The sequence below is a fragment of the Oxyura jamaicensis genome, chromosome 5, assembly GCF_011077185.1.
Source record: "Oxyura jamaicensis isolate SHBP4307 breed ruddy duck chromosome 5, BPBGC_Ojam_1.0, whole genome shotgun sequence".
NCBI classification, from domain to species: Eukaryota; Metazoa; Chordata; class Aves; order Anseriformes; family Anatidae; genus Oxyura; species Oxyura jamaicensis.
This window is the reverse complement of record NC_048897.1, coordinates 7782472-7804990: the sequence shown is the minus strand read 5'-3', so window position 1 is coordinate 7804990 and position 22519 is coordinate 7782472. Positions and strand designations below refer to the sequence as shown.

At 35.5% G+C, this 22519-nt stretch overlaps 1 protein-coding gene across 12 annotated transcripts in view; it reads left to right on the top strand.

Moving 5' to 3' along the window:
- The window catches only part of PPFIA1 (PTPRF interacting protein alpha 1), a 59168-nt gene that overhangs the window by 10251 nt on the left and 26398 nt on the right, over positions 1-22519 (top strand). For 4 of the 12 annotated variants that reach the window (XM_035328957.1, XM_035328960.1, XM_035328955.1 and 1 more), the window contains exons 3-17: positions 10689-10790; positions 11437-11601; positions 12490-12564; positions 12986-13087; positions 13455-13676; positions 14418-14564; positions 15278-15412; positions 15945-16019; positions 16414-16497; positions 16982-17113; positions 19524-19586; positions 20825-20904; positions 21150-21279; positions 21873-21879; positions 21980-22199. In XM_035328957.1, coding sequence (XP_035184848.1) covers positions 10689-10790; positions 11437-11601; positions 12490-12564; positions 12986-13087; positions 13455-13676; positions 14418-14564; positions 15278-15412; positions 15945-16019; positions 16414-16497; positions 16982-17113; positions 19524-19586; positions 20825-20904; positions 21150-21279; positions 21873-21879; positions 21980-22199 — 1739 coding nt within the window. Of the gene's footprint in view, positions 1-10688; positions 10791-11436; positions 11602-12489; positions 12565-12985; positions 13088-13454; positions 13677-14417; positions 14565-15277; positions 15413-15944; positions 16020-16413; positions 16498-16981; positions 17114-19523; positions 19587-20824; positions 20905-21149; positions 21280-21872; positions 21880-21975; positions 22200-22519 lie in introns of all 12 variants that reach the window. The other 8 variants (XM_035328962.1, XM_035328961.1, XM_035328954.1 and 5 more) reach the window with 3 other exon arrangements.

Sequence of the window (22519 nt, the reverse complement as noted above, 5' to 3'; positions counted from 1 at the left end):
TTATCAACTTTTGAGTGTGATCATGAAACAAGCCACTGAAAAGGAGGAGAGATTGGCAAGTGGAATTGCTTGTTTGTTTCATTGTGTGCTGAATACAAATTGATACAAAATTTTTCACACTGTAAATTTAACTTTTCAAAAAGAAAATTGGGTGGAGGAATTCTGTTGGACGTATCTGAACAAACTTCTGACTTAATCACTGGCAAGGTTTAAACGGTGGATTTGTGGGTTTGCATTGTGGATTCTCAAGTATTTCACTTGAGCCTGTCACAAAAAATATGTAGCAATATCTACTTTTGACAATAGAATGTCAGTGAAAACTCATTTTCTCTGCACTTCTATCCATAAATGGGAAATCTCTTAGCTGAAGTGGTGTTTTGGACTTAAATTCTGTTCTTAGCTGTGCTTTTCACTGTAGTTTGTGCATAAATAAGCTTTGTGGTTTTACTGTTCCCAATGGGAACCTGAGCTTTGTGTAATACAGTATTTTTAAGGTTCAGCTCACACTTGAGTCTCTTGCTTTTGTTAGGATTTAAGGTGGGCCACATCTTGTATCTTAATTCAGTAACACAGATGAAAAACTTTTGACCCCAATCAGATATCCTTTAAAGGTTTGAAGGGGATTATGTGGTATGAAAGTTACCTGTAGCACTAGCACTTCTTCAGATAATCTAAACTTTATGGGTATGAAAGATGACTATACCTTAGAGACCATGGTTGGAAGAACAGAGCTTGCGTGGAGAACAGTTTTTCAGACCTTGGGTATATGGTGAATTTGTTTGGGGTCTTCACATGCTTATGCACGTTTTAGGGAAACATCTAAAATTAGAGTATCTCTTTGAAGCTCTTTCTATTTGCCATATTAATTTTGTGTGAATGACTACAGCTTAGCTTAAATAATTTCAGGGATGCATTGGAATACTACTGTGAATCTTTCTAGAGTAATGCGTTTTTCACGTGGTATTATCATTTTGATGTATTTCATGGTGAAACGTCTCTGAAGGGTCATTACATTCTTTGTTAGCTTTATGCTGAAGAACATGGGGCAGGTGCATCTGGTAATTTCTTTCTTTTAGAACACACAGCTTGTGCTTTCAGAATGTCTTTTGAGGGTGTGGTTTGACTATATCTTCTAAAACTTGCGTCTGTTTCAAGAAATGTGGAATTAGCTTTGGCAAAGGGAAAAATCAAAAAGCTTTTTAGGATTTTAGCTTTCAGTGCTTGTCCATGCAGGAAAGAAGCTGCCCTTTTCCCCTCTTGTAATCTCTTTATGTTCATACGTTAATGCAGTTCTGATTCCTTGTTGTAACTGTAGTCTTTAGAGATTGCTTAACTCTCTTCTGTATTCTGTGTAATGGTTATAGAAGATTGTCCAGGGAGGTAGTAGAGGAGAAATGGGCCAAGCTAATCTTTTCTCTCAACTGTGTGTAAGGCCTCAGGGTCTCCTGGTTGCATCATCTTTCCTTCATTTGTAGCCTAGCGTGGAACAGGAGGTACTTGCTCTTTGGACCAGGTTCCTCACTAATCTGTCTTTTCCTCCAGTAGCTGTTACTGGTTACAGCGTGTTAACAGACTGTCCTCTTCTCTCTTTTTTTTCACTTCTTGCAATTTAATGTTAGTCATATCTCTGGCTTTGTTCTGTGATGTAACACGTTGGACTCCATGATCCTTGTGAGTCCCTTTGAGCTGAGGATATACTGTGATGCTGGTTTTTGGGTTCAGGCAGTTGTTAGAAAGTGTGATCAACTGTTTGTTATAAATATCCTTAGTGCATTCAAAAAACACCAAACAACAAAACATTAAAAAAGCACAAAAATAAATTGTTTTGACAATTTGTGTTACTGGGTTAAGCTCTTGTGTTTAAATATTGAATGTGTCTATGTCAAGACATGAAAAAACTCTTTTTGAATAGGCTTTAGATTAGCTATTATTGCAAAAATCAAGTAACTTTTCCATGGAATGGTCCAATTGCATTCAGTCCAAATATTGCAGACTTGTATATTTAGCTTTAGTTAGTAAATCCATTTAGCATAGAAACGGGACGATATAGTACAAAGAAACAGAAAAATAGAATGTCAAGGGCCTTTGTGTTCAATTAGCTGCTGAAGATGTCTATCTCTCCTCATTGAGTATTACTTGCTTAAACAAGTTTGAAATCATAAAACTGAACTGTTCATCAGTTGGCAAAAAAGTGTGTGTGTATACAAATAATAGCTTAGCACTGAGGGGGAATGCATGTTGATGCTTGTTTAATGAGGGTGGCTTGGCCAGCCTTATTCAGATATTCCCAAGCACTCCCTTTTAACACAGTGTGAAAAATGTACTGTACAACTACTGGCCACAGAACTAAGCCTGACAACTTGAGGCCAAGATTAATGGCTGGAATAGGGCAGGGCAGTGCTGTGCCTCAGCTGCTGCTTACGATTTTTGCAAGCCAGAGGTGTCTTGTCACCAAAATAATTGTGCATGAAGGTTCTTGTTCTGGGTCTGCTTCTGGAGGAAAAGTGAAGTATTATTCATGTGAGGATTCAGATGCTGAAATTCAGTATTCAGGATTAAATGACTTTTTAATTCTGAAGTCATAGGTATTTAATTTTAAATGTCAGCTGAGCAAGAATTGTGCTGTTCCTTGTGAATGCAGTATGTTTGGAGTTGATGAACAGGAGGAAAAAAAAAAACAAAACATTTTTTTTTCTTGCCCAAGGAAACTGACAGTTCAGTATTGTTTACAACTTAAAAGATCTTGTTACAGCTTTTGTGGCAGCTGTTCAGACTCTATAACTACGGGGGTCCACTAGAAATATTGGACTTGTGTAATATTTTCTCAGATACCTTGCAGTTACTTTACAGTTTGACATTTTTAGGATCATTTTATGTTGTGAAATCCTGTACAGGATCCTAGGAGATCTTGACCAACTTTGATGTGGAGAGGAGAAATTTAAATGAAATCTCTGTAGTGTCATATTAAAGATGGAGACTGGTTTTGCCCCATATCTTGTCAAACTGGTAAAGCAAGATTCTTCCTCTTTAATTAAGTACAACTGTATTCTCCTTTTGCCATAGTGGATATGGGTGTGGGTAAGTTTTTTACTGACATATTCTCCAAAAATGGAGATGCCTACAGCTACAACTAAGAAGTTGTCCTGCTACTTACTGTATTAGTTACTAATCGAAATAGACTAGGCTAGGGGTGCAGGAATGAGGTTATTCACAGTGAAACCCTTCAAATTCATTAATTTAGGGTTTAATTGAGGCATTTGTTTTCCCAACACCTCCCCCCCCCCGCCACCCCCCCCCCAGTTATTTCTCAAATTTTCTGTGTTAGGTAAACTACTCTTCTGGAAAATGAGTGGTTGGATTGATACAGTATTGAAGAGGATTGCTGTATTAGTGACCAGTCTGCACCAAGTATAACCAAACCCTCCATGAATAACAGCCTGCTCTTCCATGATGACCACTGCTTTCCTGATGGATATTGGGGGCGGGAGGGGGGGGATTTAGTATAGCTGTTTTCCGATTCAGTATATAGTCTCTGTAACCCATCTGTAGATTAAGTAGTTTAAAAGTCTCTGTTAAAGGTGATGTCTACTCTGGGTTAGCTGAAAATAGACTCTGTGATCCACTGTACTTTGAACCAGACACAGATGCTGGCAATGATTTGTTGAGGCTGATGAAGTGATTAACCTGTTACCTGGAGAAAACTTGAATTCTTAATCTTTCAGTGATATCGAGGCTGTTTGCCTTATGGGAAGATGCTTAGCAAACTGCAAATTTAGACCTATACCTAAACCAAGAGTAACTGGGAGATATTTTCTGACTTGTTTAAACAATCTTGTGTTCTGTTTTCTGAATTCTACAGACTTACAACGAGGTTGGTTTAGCACCAAAGATAATTGGATGCTGCTGTGGCTTAGTTCTGAATATTACCAGCAAATAGTATTGTAGAAATTGACTACTGTATTCGCAGTGTTGTATGTAGCTCTAATTAGTGGTGGAGCTTGTAAGGCTCTCAGGTTAGCATGTGTACCTTGTGCTGTAAGAAACCATATATAATCAGTGGTAAACAGATAGTTTGCACTAGGCTTTGCCTCAACCGTGATGGTTTGCAGAATTTAGATAAAATTAAATGCAAGAATATAGGTGGTAATGACTTTGCAAGTTTATGCAGGCTGTAGTTAATGATTTGAGTGTAGGTGGCTCCTGTTTGCTTTTCTTCAACCTGTGTTTCAGTCTTTGTACTAGGTTTTACAGACTCGATTTCCAAACTGTTCTGCAGCACGTATGAAGTTTGGGTGTTGATTAGCGTGGTGAAAGGAGAATGTCTGATTTCTCAAGGGGTTAAAGATTCAGCCATGCTTTGGGTTGCAGTACTTCTACACTCACATGCACCGGTAGAAAACGTCAGTCAGAAATGTGTTAGATCAGTGAAAGGGGACATATAGATGGGAAAACACGGAAACTGATGTGTTTTTACCTCCCCTTTTCTGTTAATTCAGTGTTCCCTTTGCAAAGCTGCCAAATGCCATCCATCTTCATTTATGTTTTCTTACACTTTGACATGCAGCACTTCCCCAGAGTTCCTAGCAATGAAGTCCAGATTTAATGCCTTGTAGTTAAGGCTCAGTGAATACCGCACATAAAAGTGAGCAACTCAGTCAAGATGGTAACTGGAAACCTATTACCATGGAGGTTGTTTTACTATGGACTTTTCCATTTTGCTCTTGGGCATGTGTTTGGTACCTACTGGCTGTGAGTTAGAGTTCTTTTGCACCTTGCTTTCTGTCAGATGCTAGACAGTTGGTTCTGCTTTCATCTCTAAAGTGGACTGGAAGCAGTGTTAAATTCCAGAGCAGTAACATTATGCAACTGCAGACATGTTTTAAAACTTAATTGCATATTTAGGATTGAGCATCATTAGTGACAAAGCCCAGATAGGTCAATCCAAGAAGTAAGGTTGAAGAATACCATACCAAAAAAGAGGGTTGGAATGATAGAAGTTACTCAGCTTTAATTTAATATTTGTTTAATATTAATAATTACCCATTAGCTAGGTGCAATGCTTGTTTTAGTGTTTTCATGCAGCATTACAGCTTTTGTTAGAGCAGAAAAAATGAACAGGCTTTTGAGTCAAGGAAAATGTAAACTAATGAGAGGTGAAAAAAGGTGATACTAAGCATTTTAAACTTTCTCCGTGCTGCTACTGAGAACGGGAGAAAGTTGTTAATAGCAAAGAAATCTGCACCTGTTTTAGTAGTGTTTTGAGTTATAAAACCTCTTATGCATAAGGAGAAATAAACAGGAGGCTGATATGTTAAAGTGTACTGTATACTACACTATTCTCACTGATCAGTAGGTAGCTCTGTCAAAATCAGCCACTTTAAACATGAAAATTGCTCTGAAACTTGTTTGATATAACCATATCTTAGTATCCCTTTAAGTAATTTCATACATTCCCTTTATATTTTTTTGTTGCTTTAGAGCAAAAGAAACATTTTTTCATAGACCTGATTCTCTTAATGTTTGAAACAACTTTTTCATTTCCAGGGTAGAAAATCCAGGTTGCTTGCTTACTGGAAAGTAACTTCATTATGTGAACAGCAAAATATTTTTCTTCACAATCTAGTCTTAATTTTTGTCTTTCCTATCAGCATATGCTGTTGACATGGAGAGGTTGAAAGCTATCTTATTTATTATGCTGAATAGGTGAGGCGTTGTTTATTCTGGATTTCTGCTGTCAGTGTATAACTGCATTTTCTTGAAAGGCAAGGTTTAATGATTAAAACACATGAATGTTGTAGATAAAACTCTAAGTAATCTTGAATTAAGTAATTGTGACAGCTGAAAACCGTAACCTGTTGTGAGTCAACTTGCTTTTACTAGGCACTTCCAAATTTTATTAAACACTTAAGTATCTTAAAATCCTATACATGAAGACATGGGCCCCAGTTAAAGCTATTGGATTTAAAATAAGGGGACCATTAAATATTCTGTTAAGCTTAGATATTTTGGTTTGTTTTGATTGCTTTATGACATCTCTCATTTTCATTTACACATCGTTTGGAATAAGTGTGGATGGTATGTAACAACATGATGAAAGTTTATCTCAGGTTACCTTGGTTTCTCATCCCTGATGTCCTGTGTTTTTCCCCAGTTCTTCTCATCATCCTTTCAGCTTCTTGGATTTTTGAGTGGATTGTTTTGTTATGCAGACCACAGAACAGAATGTTAACAGTAAAATAAAATGCGATGTAAAGATTAAACAGATAAATTCCTCTCACATATTTCTGGAAGATATGTTCCCAAAGATGCAACAGTTGCATCTTGATCCTTCTTGATTGCAAGAAGGTAATATTTTCTGGATGAATTAATAGTAGTATGTATTCAAAGGATGATTGTTTTTATATCTTCTTATTCTTTAAGTTTTCTAGTCATCTTGTTGCTGTTAATCCTTAAGTGCTTTATGCATTGTGTTTTACTCTGGAAAAAGTTGTGTATGTGTAAACAAATCACAAGCAACTTTATTGTTGTCTGCAGTTACAGTAGCAAAGAGCATCCCTAGTATGCAGCTCATGCTCGACTCTTCAGAGAAGTAGAATTAATCCCCAATTTTCTCCAACTGAAATAGTGTTTTTCCTGTCATGTGGCGTTTAGGGGCTTGCAATGCACTATCCGTGAAACCTATAAACTGTGCTTGTAATAAACACAAAGAAAACTTGTTCCCGGAAAGGTGTAATGTTCCTGGACCATCATCTCATAATCAGTGAAGTGTCAGGTCAGACAGCAGAATTCTACAGACTTGACAGCTAGACATCAGCTGGTAAAATCTTGGGAAGGATGTTTTGTGGCCTCTAAAATACTAACAGTTGAAGGTCAGTTCTGAAGGTTGATGCGGAAGAAATGCTATTGTTTTAAAAACTTGTGGAGTTTGTGGATAAAACCCAGAAAACATTACTGAACATTAACACAGTTACTTTCACTAATTCTCTTTTTTTGTTGTTACCATCTCTTGCAGTAGGAGTGTCATGTTTGCAATGATAAAATTCAGAAAGTTACTTTCTTGAATAAGCATTTTGATTTAGTATAATACTTGAATTTTTGCATCTATGTTCTAGTCAACAAGGGCTATTTAGCATAGTTAGCACTCTGCTTCTTGTAGTAAATGCTCTGAAGTGCTTATTCTGATTCCCATCCTTATCAGTCTTCAGAGTAGGGTATTTATTATCTTGATTGCAGCTGGAAGCAGAGTACAACTTCATTCTGAAGCTCTGTCTTCTCCCTAGGTATGGAGTACTTACTCCATACAGCTCTGCGGATAAGTGGAAAAGTTTTTCAGGCTTTTTCTTGTTTCCTTTAATTTCTTCTGTAGATCCATTTAATGCCAAGGAGGAAACAGAGACAACTTAAACTCTTTTTGAGATGACAAAGTTGCAGATAGTTTCATTTTGAACTGCTCGAGGAAATCGGATTGTCTTCTGTTGAAGATAGGTATTAAAACTAGAAAAGACATGTCTTTTGGCAGTGTCAACTGAAACTAAGGACATTCAAGTGTTCTTTATAAGGCAGGTTATGGGACTCACAGTAAATACGTTTTGTAAAAACAAACAGCAGTGGATGTATTATGCAATGCTAGAAATACGTGTCAGTCTGTTTATACAGCAGCAATATAAATTCCTGTGTGTATTGTTCCTTCTGGGTCATCTGACAGTGTGGTGGTTCATGTCATAATTATGATATATTTGTGCTATAACTTATGTTTGCACAGGAATATGCAGTGGAATAGAACTGTCTGTATTATAACCATTTGAAGGGTGAATAGACTTTCTCTGAAATATACAGCTGTTTTTGTGAAGATGGAGCTTGTACGTGTCTTAGGTAACACTTATTAATGCTACACAGTGATCCTAAGTCGAGGAGGGGTGACAAAACGGTGTCTGGTAGGCCTTGCTGCTTTTTTTATCGTGTACTCAAGACCTGAGATAGAGTCTGGAAGAACGTAGAAATTAGCATTGTCAGTCTGATGTCCTTCCGAGAATTCTATAATGTCTGCAATTGTGACTTTGGATGTTGACACTTGGAGGCTTTTTGCTTTTTCAAAGGGGGAGAAAAAAAAAACAACCCCACAACTGGAAAATAAGTTCATATCAAGCTCTTTTGTAAATAATTTGAATCTGTTAATAGTTTTAGTAGTACTTGAAAACTGTTAATTATGTAATATGTAAAGATATGTAAGGTAGGTTTTTGAATAACTACAACTTCAGAACCTCAATTGGGTTTACCTGCACTTATGCTGGAGCGGAAGAGACGTGTGCTATCAGTTGCATGGGAGCTGTGAAAACTCCCACAGAGGGGGTTATTGAAGGTACAGTAAAAACTCTGATGTTATGGTGAGTTCTGTAGGCAAGCTCATGGAGTGGATTTTCCCTTCAGTTCCTGTGAAGTGTGAGGTGGACTGTTTCCTTTCTTTGTCTACCTTGCACTCAAGAATCTTCTTAAATTTTATTTTGAATGCTAAAAATTTACATTAACTATAAAGTTGCTGACCAAGATCTTCTAAGAAGTATATTTCCAGCAGTTTTTACTTGAAAATAATAGACCATTTTTTTAAAGATGCAAATGAGTCAATGTATGAAGTTGAAATATTCTGATAAAAATTTATATGAATATTAAATAGTAAGTATGGTAAAGAAATAGGCTTTTTAGCAGTTGAAAAAATGAAGGAAAATTAGTTTTTTTTTTCTTTTTTTTTTCCTGCAATTATTTCCTAATTAACTAGGTGGACTTTACAGAATCTCTTTGAATTAACATTTTTTTTTTAGGAAGAGGGATTATAGTGATGGATTTTGCATCTGTGCTGGTGATATTACCGTTTCTTTCATAGCAACTTTTAAAAGCCTAATGCGCTAGTAATCCCAAAGGAGTTCATTGTAGGTATATGTTGTGCAACAGTATTTTTGTGTCTTTTGTCATGTGCATGTTTTAGAATAAAGCTTACTAAATTAATCTTTTGATTAATTAGATTAAGACGTCTTCTGACTGCTTATTTTAGTTGCATGTTAGAATGTGCTGATGTTGCTGGTATAGTTAGTTGAGTTCTTTTGTTTTTAGGCATGTGTTTTCTGTCACTTTTAATTTTACTGCAAAAGGGCTCCATCTTAAATTTTTACTTGCTATGCAGCTGCTGTCTGTTAGGCAGTGTATCTTGCAGAGCTTGGAAGACTTAGAGAAGCATCTTTTGTGCACACAGTGTATTTACATAAGATATTCTTCATAGTATGCTGTACCTTTATCGACTTACCAGTGCAGCAGTACCAATTTACTGTTTATTAGACATGACTTGTTTTTCTCTTTTCTAGACAGTAGAGAAGACAAATTTGTGTATTTGTGTTTCCATCTTTTCTTATACAAGTGCTTCTGTTGTGTTTGCTAGCTATTGAAGTGATCAGCGTGTATTTAATTTCTCATCCTAAGTTGCACTGATGAAAAAAGTGTGTTTTTCCCAGTTTCGTACAAAGCTGTCTCCTAAAGTATGGGCTTGTTCACATTTAGGCTTCCGGCTAGTTGTTTCTGATGTGATTCAGAGTACAACTTTAATTTTGCTAGAGTAAGTATGTAGGTAAGATAATTCTCAGTAGTTACTTATAAGTGTCTTGTATAGTTTCACGTTCCATTATATCCAGAGTATGCTGAGTTGATCCAAATCTTAAATGCCATTTATAGCGAGTGTTTCTAGGGAGGCTGTTGCTAGAGTATGGAAATAGCTTAGGATGTAGTAGCTCTTCCAGGTACTCAAGACAATCATATCTTTCTAACAATCCCCCAAATTTAGAAATATATTCTTTACTGTTGACTTGTCTCAGTGTTCAAAATAGTGGAACAAGCAAAAAAGCAAGCCATGCAGTAACTGCTGTGAGTTAACTGCTGTTTACGGATGTCTTTCCACTCTGTGATGCTTATTTTGGTTTAATTTTGTTTGGTGAAAGCTTTGTTGAAATGGAAGGGAAAGTCTTTTGAAAACTCAAGGGCTCCTCATTTAGAAAAATCCTGATTCTAGTCTTCCTGGATTTCTTGCAGAACTGTAGGGAAAAGGTCTGTTCCACTTTTGTTTTGTGAGATTTGGAAGTAGGTATAAACAAAATCCCTGTGTACTGCTAAAGTAGACAAATACAGGTAAAGGTCTGAGTCCTCCAGTGGTGAGGCTTCAAGAATGCTTTGTTACTACACAAAGAAGTAACCTGTGTATTTTGGTAAATGGCAGGGTTATGTATTGTCTCTCACAATTGAATAAAAACATCATGTGTTGCTGACTTCTATTTTTAACTGTGCTTATTAGTGCTCTGTTTCTGCATTCCTTATAGTGGTCATTTAAAAAAAATATATATTTGAAACAATGTACAAGTGCATTAGGAACAGTTTTTTCCCTTTGTTTAACAGGGATACCCTTACTCAGATAATTGCCAGAGGAGACACAAGTTTTTGAAGTACTGGTCAAATGTCTTTTATCTTTACAGTTGACATTGTAAAGGTTTTAAGTGTTTGAATTTAAGTCTGCTTAGCGTGACTGTACAATTGTATTGGCTTTAGACATCTGAAACGAATACTTTGAGAAATTGTGTCAAGTGTTTCTATTAATCCACTGTCACTGTGTCCCAATATTTGGTGTACTTATATTTCTGTCTGGTTTATTTCAGGAATTTGCAGCACTTACAAAAGAACTAAATGTATGCAGGGAACAGCTGCTTGAAAGGGAGGAAGAAATTGCTGAACTGAAAGCAGAAAGAAATAATACCAGGGTAAGTTCCTTGTCTTCTCTCCAGAATTACCCTTTTTGAAGTATCCAACTATGTGGAGAAAAATACTGAATGTTGAATTTGAAAAGCTGTAAGTTTTTTCCTTGATATTTGTACATGAATCCTCCTGGAGGTATAAATGTGTGATTAAGAAAGTTTACAAACTTTTGTATAGCTCCGAATACTGCTGTGCAGAATCTGGAAAGGCTTGCACTGCTATCTGTCACTCAGCTCTCTTCTTGATACAATTTTGAAATCATACCTTACTCAGGAGCAGAGGAGTAGAACAGGCAAGCTGTCTCATCTAGCAGCTTACATAGCTACCAGCAGAGCAGTTGCTCTCCAGTTTAGAGTATTTCCTGTGTGTATCCTTTCTACAAGCATGCTGTTCCTCAGATTGGTGGAGGAACTGGAAAGATGCAGTTAAGTAGAAGCCTCATTTAAAAGCTAGACCAAAAGGGAATGCACATTGTTTGCTCTGATACCACTTTTAATATGGGCAAAATGTTAAAAACAAGTATTTATACTTGATGTAATAGTTGTTGGTTCTCAGATTTGAAGTTTAGAATACAAAATGTATTTTTTTTAGGAGGCAAAGCTTTCTGCAGCTGTTCGGAACAGGAATAAACATTGTTGTTTTTTGTTTTAGCTATTACTGGAACATTTGGAATGTCTTGTCTCCAGGCATGAGCGATCTCTCAGAATGACTGTTGTGAAGAGACAAGCTCAGTCTCCAGCAGGAGTTTCTAGTGAAGTAGAAGTTCTCAAAGCACTAAAATCTTTATTTGAACACCATAAAGCCCTTGATGAAAAGGTAATAAAATATGCTAGCTAATGTAATCTCATCCTATCCACCCTTTCTTTTCTGTGGACCATAGGTGTTTGTACTGAAGTTGTAGAAGACAGGTTCTCTGAACTTTTCTCTATATTAAGATGGTGGCTGTGTTATAAATGCATTTGTAACTGCTCTCCTAAATTAATATTGCGCTGCAGCAAGGTGCTGGAACTTATTCCTGTATTCAATTAACTGTTCTAATGTAAGACAGGCATGGTTCAGGTGCATTGTATTTGTTGTACAAATGCATACGTTTACTTATCTGTATGATATCAGGATTTAGCCTTTTGGTTATGTAATATAGGAAGTGGACTAGGGAGAACAGGAAGGAAGGAATCTGCTTATGCTGTCTTATAAAATAAGGGTGAATTAAAGGAGCTTTGCCCTTGCATTGTGCCTGATGTTGGCAGCAGGCTATGCAAGTGGTAATATAACATCTACTGTGAATTTTGCTACAAATTCATAGTTTACCAAACAACTTTTGTGAACTTTATATAAAGCCTTGCAAACTGTGTTAAGGAAAATTCTGTCCCTTCCTTGTTGTGAATAAGCAAAAGTATACACGCTTTGTGGCTTTCAAAAGGATAGGCAAATTCTGGATATGTTAAGTGAATGTACAGGTCATGTTGAGATATAATTTGCTTACAACAGCAACAACAAAAAAGCTAGATTTTAAGATATGCATTGTTTATCTAGAAAGTCTTTTGGAGTGTCTTGTATTTCCCATTGACTAAAGATTAAGCTAGTCTCTAAGTTAAATGGTAATAAAGCATTTATTATCTAAAAGGGAAAGGTGGTATGGTGATGCATGAAATTTATTTCTTCCTAATATCAGAGAGATCAAATTATTTCAAATGATTCTTTCAGGTAAGGGAGAGGTTACGAGTAGCACTTGAACGATGTAGCTTATTGGAAGAAGAACTAGGTACTACGCATAAAGAGGTAGGCTTCTTTTTAAAAGAAATCCTCAGGTGTGCATTGTAGGTGTTTAATTAATATTTGTACACAGTAATTTGAGTTGTTAAAATTTGTTTTCTTTCACTTCTTGCATTTTTATTTTTTTTTACCAAATGAGGATAACTACAGTTTTCAACTGTGTCACTTTGAAAGAGCAAGAAAGGAGGATGGGGGTGGAGGGCGGAGGGAAAGGCAAACAACCAAAACAACAAAAAGATCCTTTGGCTTTAAAATAAGAACTTTTTAGGATGTAATGGCATAAGTTTTTGGGTGCCTGTGTCACATTAATACATACATTATGGTAGAATCGGTAATTGTTTTTGCTCCCTTACTTTTGCAGCTGTTCCTTGTATAATTGAGATATAAATTGACTGGAAACATACACAAGCTTTTCTTTTCTTTTTAGTTAATGATTTTGAAAGAGCAAAATAATCAGAAAAAAACACTTCCAGATGGCATGCTGGATATAAATCATGAACAAGAAAATACACCAACTACAAATGGGAAGGTAGAGCCATTTACTTTTTCAGCTGATATATAATTTTTTTTAGTGATTAACTAGAATATTTTAATTTTAAACCATAATAAAAGACTTTGACTGAAGATTTAATTGAAAAGTCTGTTACCACAATTTCACTTGTTTGCAGTAATATGTAATAGTTCTATGTAATAGAAGTAAAATAGAAGTAAAAGTTCTATGAAGAACATAGTTCTATTACATAGAACTATGAAGTTCTATGTAATAGAAGTAAAATAGAAGTAAAAGTTCTATGTAATAGAAGAACTATCTTGGGGGAGCGATGTTTACTGCTAAGTAACAGTTGTTTTTTCAAATTTCTGTGTCATATGTAAATACGTTTTTTCCTGTTTAATAGAGATCCTCTGATGGTTCTTTGTGCCATGATGAAAACCTTGCTAAAGTAATTGAACTTCAAGACATCATAGATAAGCAAAACAAAGAGCAGACGCAAATGAAAGAACGTCTTACTTCTTTGTCTAGTAGAGTAGCAGAGCTGGAAGAAGATCTTGACACAGCTAGAAAAGACTTAATAAAATCTGAAGAAATGAATACAAAATTACAGAGAGATGTACGAGAGGTGAGTAATAAACTGTCAAATTTGTGTAGTCACAAGTGCATATGCTTTATAAAATTTGTCACTACACAATTACATCTTGATGTTCTCTGCTTCTTTCAACTTACTTGATTTGAAAAGTGAGGAATGGTGGCGAGGTTGGAACTACATGATCTTTAAGGTCCCTTCTATCCCATGCCATTCTATGATATGATTTCAGGTATTTCACTCATTCATTAAATGAGAGATTTAACTTTGAGGACTTTAACTATGAAAGGTGCTTGAAAAGATACTTGATCTTATAAATGTTGACATCGTTCATGAAGTTGTTTTTTTTATTTTTAAAGATATACTTTAAGGAGTCACTTAATTTCTGTGGTGTGATTAGCAGTTCCTGTTACCAATCACTGATCTCTAAGGTTACTGTAGTCTTACTGTGTACTCCAGAAGAAAAGTATCCTTATTAAATTGGAAGGGACCTTAGTTAATTCCAAGGATGCTATCTGACCACAGCCAGGAAGTAAAGATTTGTTTGTGCCTCTGAAAAGATAAGTAGCAGATCTGTAGTGTAATAAAATAAAGATCAGTCATCTTAACTTTTTTAAAATGGTATGTTTACTAAACTTCTGAGCATAAGTTACAGACTACTTTCCAGTTCTTTTTGGTTTGTGTTGCACCACCTCCATTCCTTCCGCCTGCCCAGTTTGATCACTAGATAATTATCCCCTGTATTAATAACTAGATCCTGTGTTGTGTTTTGTGTAGACTATGGCCCAAAAGGAAGACATGGAAGAGAGAATCACAACTCTTGAGAAACGCTACCTCGCCGCACAACGTGAAGCTACATCTGTGCACGACCTCAATGATAAACTTGAAAATGAAATAGCCACTAAAGACTCCATGCATCGACAGGTTGTAATTTGAAATAAGCTCAAATATTTGAATTACAATACAAAAGTACGTTTTGCTCAGCATAATACTGATGGAAATGTAGATACTATACTAAGGCACTTAACTTTGCTTTTAGGAAGATGAATATATTTGTAAGGCACTATTGTTGGTGATTGTTTTTCAGCAGGGAGTGTGTTGTGCAGAATTTTACCCTGGAAATCAAGATGACTTTACTGGGGAAGGGAAGTGGGTTTTAAACATTTTAATGCAATTGATCATGTGGGAGCAGGGCTTCTGTCCACTTTAATTGTGCTTTTTTATGTTGTTACATGTGTCTTTAGTTTCAAGTGAGAGAATTACTCATTCTAAACTAGAAGTTTTAACATTTGTGTAGTGTATAGTTACTTTTATAGCCTGTAGTGCATGTAAATGTTTCCTTACTGCAGGAGAAATTTGACATATTTCATATGAGAACTTGTTCAGCTTCATAAATCAGAAATAGTTATTGAGCCAATCACTTTCTAATCAACTGTATACTTTAAAATATATATAAAATTTCGGTAAGTCCTCTCATGTAATGAAGAGGAGGATGCCACATCTATGTTTGAAACCAATTTTGGGTAGATTTTTGTCCTTAAATCTAGTAAAGGCAGTAATCCACATTTTTACCTTCCTCTTTGATCAAAATTATTACTATTTTAACACTAAGCATTGCTGATCATAATCCTGTGTAGAGTGAAGACAAGAACAGGCAATTGCAAGAGCGACTGGAGCTAGCTGAGCAAAAGCTGCAGCAGACTTTGAGAAAAGCTGAAACTTTACCAGAAGTGGAAGCCGAGCTGGCACAGAGAGTTGCAGCACTTTCAAAGGTGAGACAACTGGACAGTGTCCTCAAGACTTGTTTTCTCAGTGTCCTACTACCAGAAGTCGTCTTAGTGTTGTTTTTAAGTTGTTTTAGTTTTTCCCCAACTAGTTCAGAGAATGTATCTTTCTGTTTTCTGTTCATCTCTTTGAATGCACTCTGATTTGTCCTGTATTTTAATTTCTACTATTTGGAATTTGAATGTCTGTTCTGATAACTCCTTTATGAAGGTGCCTCTATGAATTGCTATGTTGCTGCTTTTTATTAAAATTCTTTCAGTAATAGGCATTAAAGTATTTTAAAACAACAGTTTCTGAAGGGGAAAACCAAATTTCTTCCACTGTTAATGAAGTGTTAACACACTTGGGGATTGAGAAGTAATGGTAGTCACTAATACATATATTTTTAAATGACTGCAGATGGTATGCTGAATTCTGAAAAAGTGTAATGACAACAAATGAACCTTTTTGTGTGTGTGTGTCTTTATAAAGTTTCATTTCTTTCCGTGTTATCTTTCCCATCCCTTACTGGCTCTGTAGTCTGACCTTTTGTCTCCTGGGAACTCTGCTGCTAAAGATGCTAAAGTATTGGAACTTACCACCAAGCTTAGGAAGGTAGAATTTGTATATTAGTCCTTGTTTCTGCTTGCTGCTTTCTGCTTTGTCATGATTAATAATAAAGGGTTATAGTGTCTAGGTTAGTGAGGAGAAGCTGGAAATGCATTTAGTTTTAATTTTTGTTTTTGGGGGATTTGAATGAACTTCTGCTGTTGCAAACTCATTTTCAAGTAAGTGTTGATTCACAGTATTTAGTGGTGAGAGGCTTCGTTTTGTTTTTTAACATACAAACTTTCACTAGGTACTTTTAGTGACAAAGCCATCTGTTTTGCATTTTATGTTACCATAAATGGCAGTTGCACAAAGCATGTTAGATATATTATTGTGCATCAATGTTTTTATGCTTTTGAAATTTTTTATACAAGTTCTAATTTTGTTTTTAAATTGACAGGCTGAAGAGAGGCATGGCAATATAGAAGAAAGACTGAGACAGATGGAAGCACAGTTAGAAGAAAAGAATCAAGAACTGCAAAGGGTAAAGTACATATTTTTGGCACAGAAACAAAGCTGAAAGAGTCCTTTTATGGTTTTCTTTCATTGAGCAAAGCTGTTTTTATGTCTCATCTGTAAAATAATCCAACGTTCAGGTTGGCTTATAGATGGGATATTTGAGCCCCTTTGCTGTGACTAACTTTAAATATTGAGAAAAAGCTGAAAAGTCCCTAGTCAGTTTGAAATAAGTTTGGAAATACCTAATTGCTAGTCATATCTATGATATGTTCAGACTTTCAAGCTGATCTTGGAACAGTTACTACAATCTTATACTACTCCTTTACAAAGTCATGGAGGTACATGCAGTATTCACTATTGCTTTGGAAAAAAATATTTATATTAAAGAAAAAAACAATTTGATTAAAAATACACTGTTTTCACAACCTGGAAATTATTATAGACATCGTAAGTCTTAACGATTTCAGTAACTTTGTCATAAGAATTTAAATTTTTGTTATATATCTTAGGCTAGGCAGAGAGAGAAGATGAATGAAGAGCATAATAAACGTTTGTCAGAAACTGTGGATAAGCTTCTCTCTGAATCCAATGAAAGGCTTCAGCTTCATCTCAAGGAAAGGATGGCTGCCTTGGAAGATAAGGTAACATTAAGTTACATTCCAGCATATTTATTAATTAGATCTTCAGTGTTCTGTAGTGATTTGTGTATTTTGTAATGTGTGTATAACTTCAGTAAATAAAACAAATTATTAATAAAATAGTTTCTGTTACGAGATATTTTAATATGGATTTTGAAAATATATTCTTAAAATTCTTTTTCTGGGGGGGAAGGGAGGTCTGTATTACACTAGCATTGGGAAGACCTCTTTTAGGAAGCTTTATCCCTGTCTGACTGATGTGGACTGCATAAATAGGCTTGTCCATTGTAATACAGGAAATCTGAAGAACTAGGACTTGAACTTCGAATTTTAAAGTTCAGTTTCTTTTATTTCCCACTGCTATTTGTCTGTGTTAGTTACTCTGAATCATTGTGGAATCCTTGCAAGTTGAAACAATCTTGTATTTTTTTTTCCTAAATTGGCAGGTTAAAGGGACTGCTCCCTATGCTGTCAATGTACATCTCAGAGTCTTCTCCTGTATTCAATTCAGCTTTTAAATTATGATGTATTTACCCTTTTCCCCCGCTTTTGCTTTTCAAGCTAGGTCCTTTCTGTGGACTTTTCTTTCATTCCTGTCTTTAAGGTTTCCCTTATTCTGTGAAAACAAACAAAAAACACAAAAACAACCAAAAACCAACCAAACAAAACCAAACAACAACAAAGAAACAAGAAACACCATGGCCTTTTAAAGTGCTACTTTTACATTAGCACATTAATGCTGAGTTTGAGTAGTTTTGTCTTGGATTAAAAAAACAATTTTTGTATTTGAGGCTGAAATGACCATCTGGAGAAATGCCTCAGTTAAAAGCTGAGTGACTTTTGTTTTAAAGTCATGGCAACAGAATGTTTTAATTGCAATATGTAACGATGTATTCAGACTTCAATAGATACTTCATGGATTCAAGTCTACACAGTTCTCAACCCTAAACCAACAGTCAGGTATTAAACATGTCTTTTGAGAATTCTAGGATTGCTCTCACCTCAGATCATTAAAGACTGAGGTTTTTTGCTGTGCTATAGTACTCTGGGAGGTAAGAAAAATCTGGTAGTATAGAACAAATATAGGGCCTACTGGTACTTGGTTTGAGTTGGAAAGTACCTTAAAGGCTGTCTAGTTCCAAGCCCCCAGCCGTAGGTAGGGATGCCAGTTATCTGGCATATAAACTTTTGCCTTGTGGGTTTTAATAAACATCACTATTTTCAAGATCACCAGCTGCTCCCAGTATTTCTGAATTTCTTGTTACAGGCTTTATCAATAAGTTTTGCTCTACTAGTCTTTATAAGTTCAATTCTGTGAGGTAGTTGACTGCATTATTTTATGATTGCATTTTGGGATGGATATTTTAGGGTTAATCCTAGCCTCTCTTTAACCCTCAAACTCTCTATGGTTATGAATGAAAAATTTTTGTCCTTCCCTGTAAGAGACAGCTTATTCAGAAGTATTCTCTGTATGGCTTCCATTCAATTCTCTTATGATAATTTGGAGAGAAACATGCACGTAAAATTTAAAGACTTCCTTCTGATCATTGGGGCTCTTTTCCCAGAATGATTTGTTCACTTATGAAACTTTATTACAGGTTTAAGATGCTTATTCATGGGTTTATGGCTTATTTATGGGTTTAAGATTTCCTTACCTCAAGGAAAAGTGTTTAGCAGAACTTTTTGGCAACACTGGAAAGCGAAAAGAAAGTGAGCTGGTTATAAATTTACTATTAGAAGGGGGAACCTCTGATTTTTGTTTGGTATCATTTACCATGGTCAAATATGATAGTTGACAATCTTTTTGATTATTGTAGCTCTCAGATGTTTAACTCTCAGATGATTCTTGGTCTGAATTTGGGAACTGCTTTGAGTAAACAGATTGTAGTCATCTTATCTTTACTGGACTTGTTTATAAGTCATGACACAATTACAAAGAAAACAGCTCTGTTAATGAAGGCCTGTTAGTCAGTGAGCGATGCAGTTCTGGAGCTACCATGCATCCAAGAAATTGCTGTGTAATAACTTCATAGATGAAGCAAGTGAAAACAATGAAAATCCAATGATAATAGCCAGTAATGTCTAAGTAACCAATCAGTGAAATAATTTAAAGTATTTTAGCTGCATAATTAGTCCTTCTTGTACTGATTTTGTCAACTGGAGCAGAACAGGCTAGTATTGGTATTGATTTTTTTATGGCACTTGTACTATTAATAAATCCATTATTTAGAGGGCCGTAGACCTGAAAGGATAAACTTTCACCCGTGATCAAAGTGAAATGGTATAAGCAATAAACTGTAACTTAAGATGCATCTGTGTGGTGTGACTGAAAGTTATTGGCGCTCATCTTGGTTATAGTTTAAGAGTTGTAAGCTTTTATAAGTAACATAATTTGTGATACATTTTGTTTTAGAATTCACTTATTCGAGAAATTGAAAACGCAAAAAAACAAATAGAGGAACTTCAGCATGAAAAGGTATATATTATGCATTTCAGATGTTATATTGAAAAATAATTGCTGTATTGCTACGTAGCAGAAGCATATTTGATTTGCCCTGTAAAGCTTAACATTACTAATTCTGTTTAAGAATAGTAATTTTATGGGCTGATTGTTTATTTTATGGTATTGTGTACCTTAGTTTTGCAATGCTTTCATAGTTTATATACAGCTTTTTACTCGAAGACCTAACACAGTTCTTAATGTGCAGAGTGGCTGGATATATTGGCAATTTGCCAAAGTTTTGAAGATTGCATAGAATTTCTGTACTGTTGTACATATCTCTTTGAACAGTAAATAGAAAAATACTTTTAATGGTGAGAGTTTTCCCATAAGTATGTTCTTAAAGCAATGGATGTCATAAAATACTTGTTTGATTAAAATTTTCTTAAAATTTTAAGAAATGGGGGCAAGGAGAGAGAGATTTATTAGGCTTGGCTGCTCCTTGCAATAGTGACTGTAACTGAGTTCACTTGAATAATAATGGTGGGGCCTTTCATTTCTTTGCTTCCTTAAGCAGTGGTGATTCATTTTGTGGTCACACTGTTCTGAAATAATACTTGTTATTGCTTATTAAATCACAGGTGTACTTCATCTCCCCAAATCATTCTAGTAAGTAGCTAGGCCAAACTGTAGAGGCTGTGCTTCTGTAATAAAATGAAGAACACATTGAGAATATTTTGCAGGATGTGCTTTGAATTTTTGTTTATGTAGGCCAGCGGTTTTCACACAAGGCACAGATGTTCATTGTCAGCCACTTTTCTTAGTCTTTCATTGTTTTCTCATTCATTAAATTGCTTTGTTAAATTCCAAGTTTCTAGAGCATGTATGAATGTTGGAGTTAAAAGTGGATGCTTTTAGGACCTGTTGTGTACAGAGCTTGAGAAATCTTGTTTCTTATTAAATATTGTCATTTAATTTTAGTAAAGTTAGTAACATGTGAATTTTGTTCAGTAGCTGTTTTTAAAATTATGTATGTCATTACCTAGAGTCACAGTGTAGAGAGGCAACAGAATTATTCTTGGATGCCCTTTTTGTGATGGTGCTGCATTGTGTGTAGCAAAAATCATTTTTATGTTGCTCAAGGTTATGTTTCAAAATCAGTTACTCCTGAGTTTTGTAGAAAAGAGATCAAAGGACTAAATGTTAGTTTATAAATCAAGATTTGATGCTGTTTTTTTAAAGCATATTGTTACATGTTTTGTTTATTTTTACAGGATCAACTTGTATTAAATGTTGAAGCATTAAGGGCTGAAAATGACCAAGTGCGACTCAGAGCCACATCACTTCATCACAGGTAACAGCACTTAACTGTAGTTCATTTTTTCCCAATTTTTTAAAGTCACTTTGCTAAACATAACTTCGTTATTGCTGAAAATACTTTAATTAGTTGTAGCTATAAAATGTTCTTTATAGAGCAGCTTTTATTCTGCTTAAAAAAAAAGTTACTGGTAGGACAGCAGGAATAATTTGGGTGGATTTCTTGGTTTTGTTCCCCTCCTCCCTCCACCTTCCTAAGGATAAAGTGTTTCTTTGTTTTAGCCGACCAGATTTCAGATACCCTATGACATCATCTGTGGCTGACAGTCATACAGACTCCTATGGCACCTCCTCAGTGTTGAGGCGTCCCCAGAAAGGGCGTTTGGCAGCTCTCAGAGATGAACCTTCAAAGGTAGTAGAACTCTTAAAAACAAAATAACGGCATCTAAGTAGATTAGATATGGCTAACGTGTTGCAAGCAGTTGATGGAATAGAGCTGATTATACAGCAATAAAACTGCTGAAATCTTGTATATAAAAATATGTTTTTAAAATGTGCTAGTGTTTAGGTATGGTTTCGCTAACTAATTCACAGCTACTAGTTTTTTGCCCAATGACTGCAATCTGGGGATTTTGAAGTCCAGTTTGTTTCAAGTATATGCCTGTAGAATATAATCTGAAAGAGTCCTACTTTTGTGTCTGTACACTTCTGGATTTCAACTTTCGTTCACTACTTTAACATGTTATTGTCCTGCAAGCAATTTGAGTCCCTTTCCAGACATATGTAATGAGAATTTATAAAGCTCTTTGGAAAATTTTTATTAGATTTGTTAGCAAATCCATGTTGTAATTTAGAGTGTCTATAACCAAAATAGTGATGTTTTAACTTATCTATTGGGGCTATCTTTTTAAATGGTGCTTACCCGTAAGATGCAAAACTTTCTACATTGTGGCTTTTTTTTTTTTACATTTATCTAAACATTGCTGTCTTGATGGATGCATTCAGCATGTAAGTGAGCTTTTTTAAAAAAAGTGTTTAAAACCTCTTGAAAAACAGTAGAAATATCATGTCATTCCTATTTGGGTTTTGATTTTAATTCTCTTAATAGGTTCAAACTCTGAATGAGCAGGAATGGGAGCGAGCCCAGCAAGCAAGCGTATTGGCAAATGTGGCACAAGCATTTGAAAGTGATGTTGATGTGTCTGATGGTGAGGATGACAGGGAGACTATTTTCAGTTCAGTAGATCTGCTGTCACCAAGTGGTCAGGCTGATGCTCAGACTTTGGCCATGATGCTTCAAGAACAGTTGGATGCAATCAACAAAGAGATTAGGTATGGTCTATCCACTGTTAGAATTCTTTTCTAGAAAGAGTTTCTTTGACATGAGAAGTCCTTTTTATGTGGTCATTCACAGAATTGTGGTTGCTCATTTGCTTTCCTTAGGGTGTTGGGAGGGTGGGAAGTGACAGTTTGCTTATGCCTAAGTACTTATTTCAGGCTTTCTGTCTTCAATGTTGTGAGGGATTGTATTACTAGTTTGACAGAAAAAGCCGTTACCACCTTTTTCAAATTGGATTGCAAGGTTTTCAGTGTGGCTGTTCTGTCTGCCAAGTGCTGCTGCTTTCTAAAATTCTTGAATCAGACATTCAGTT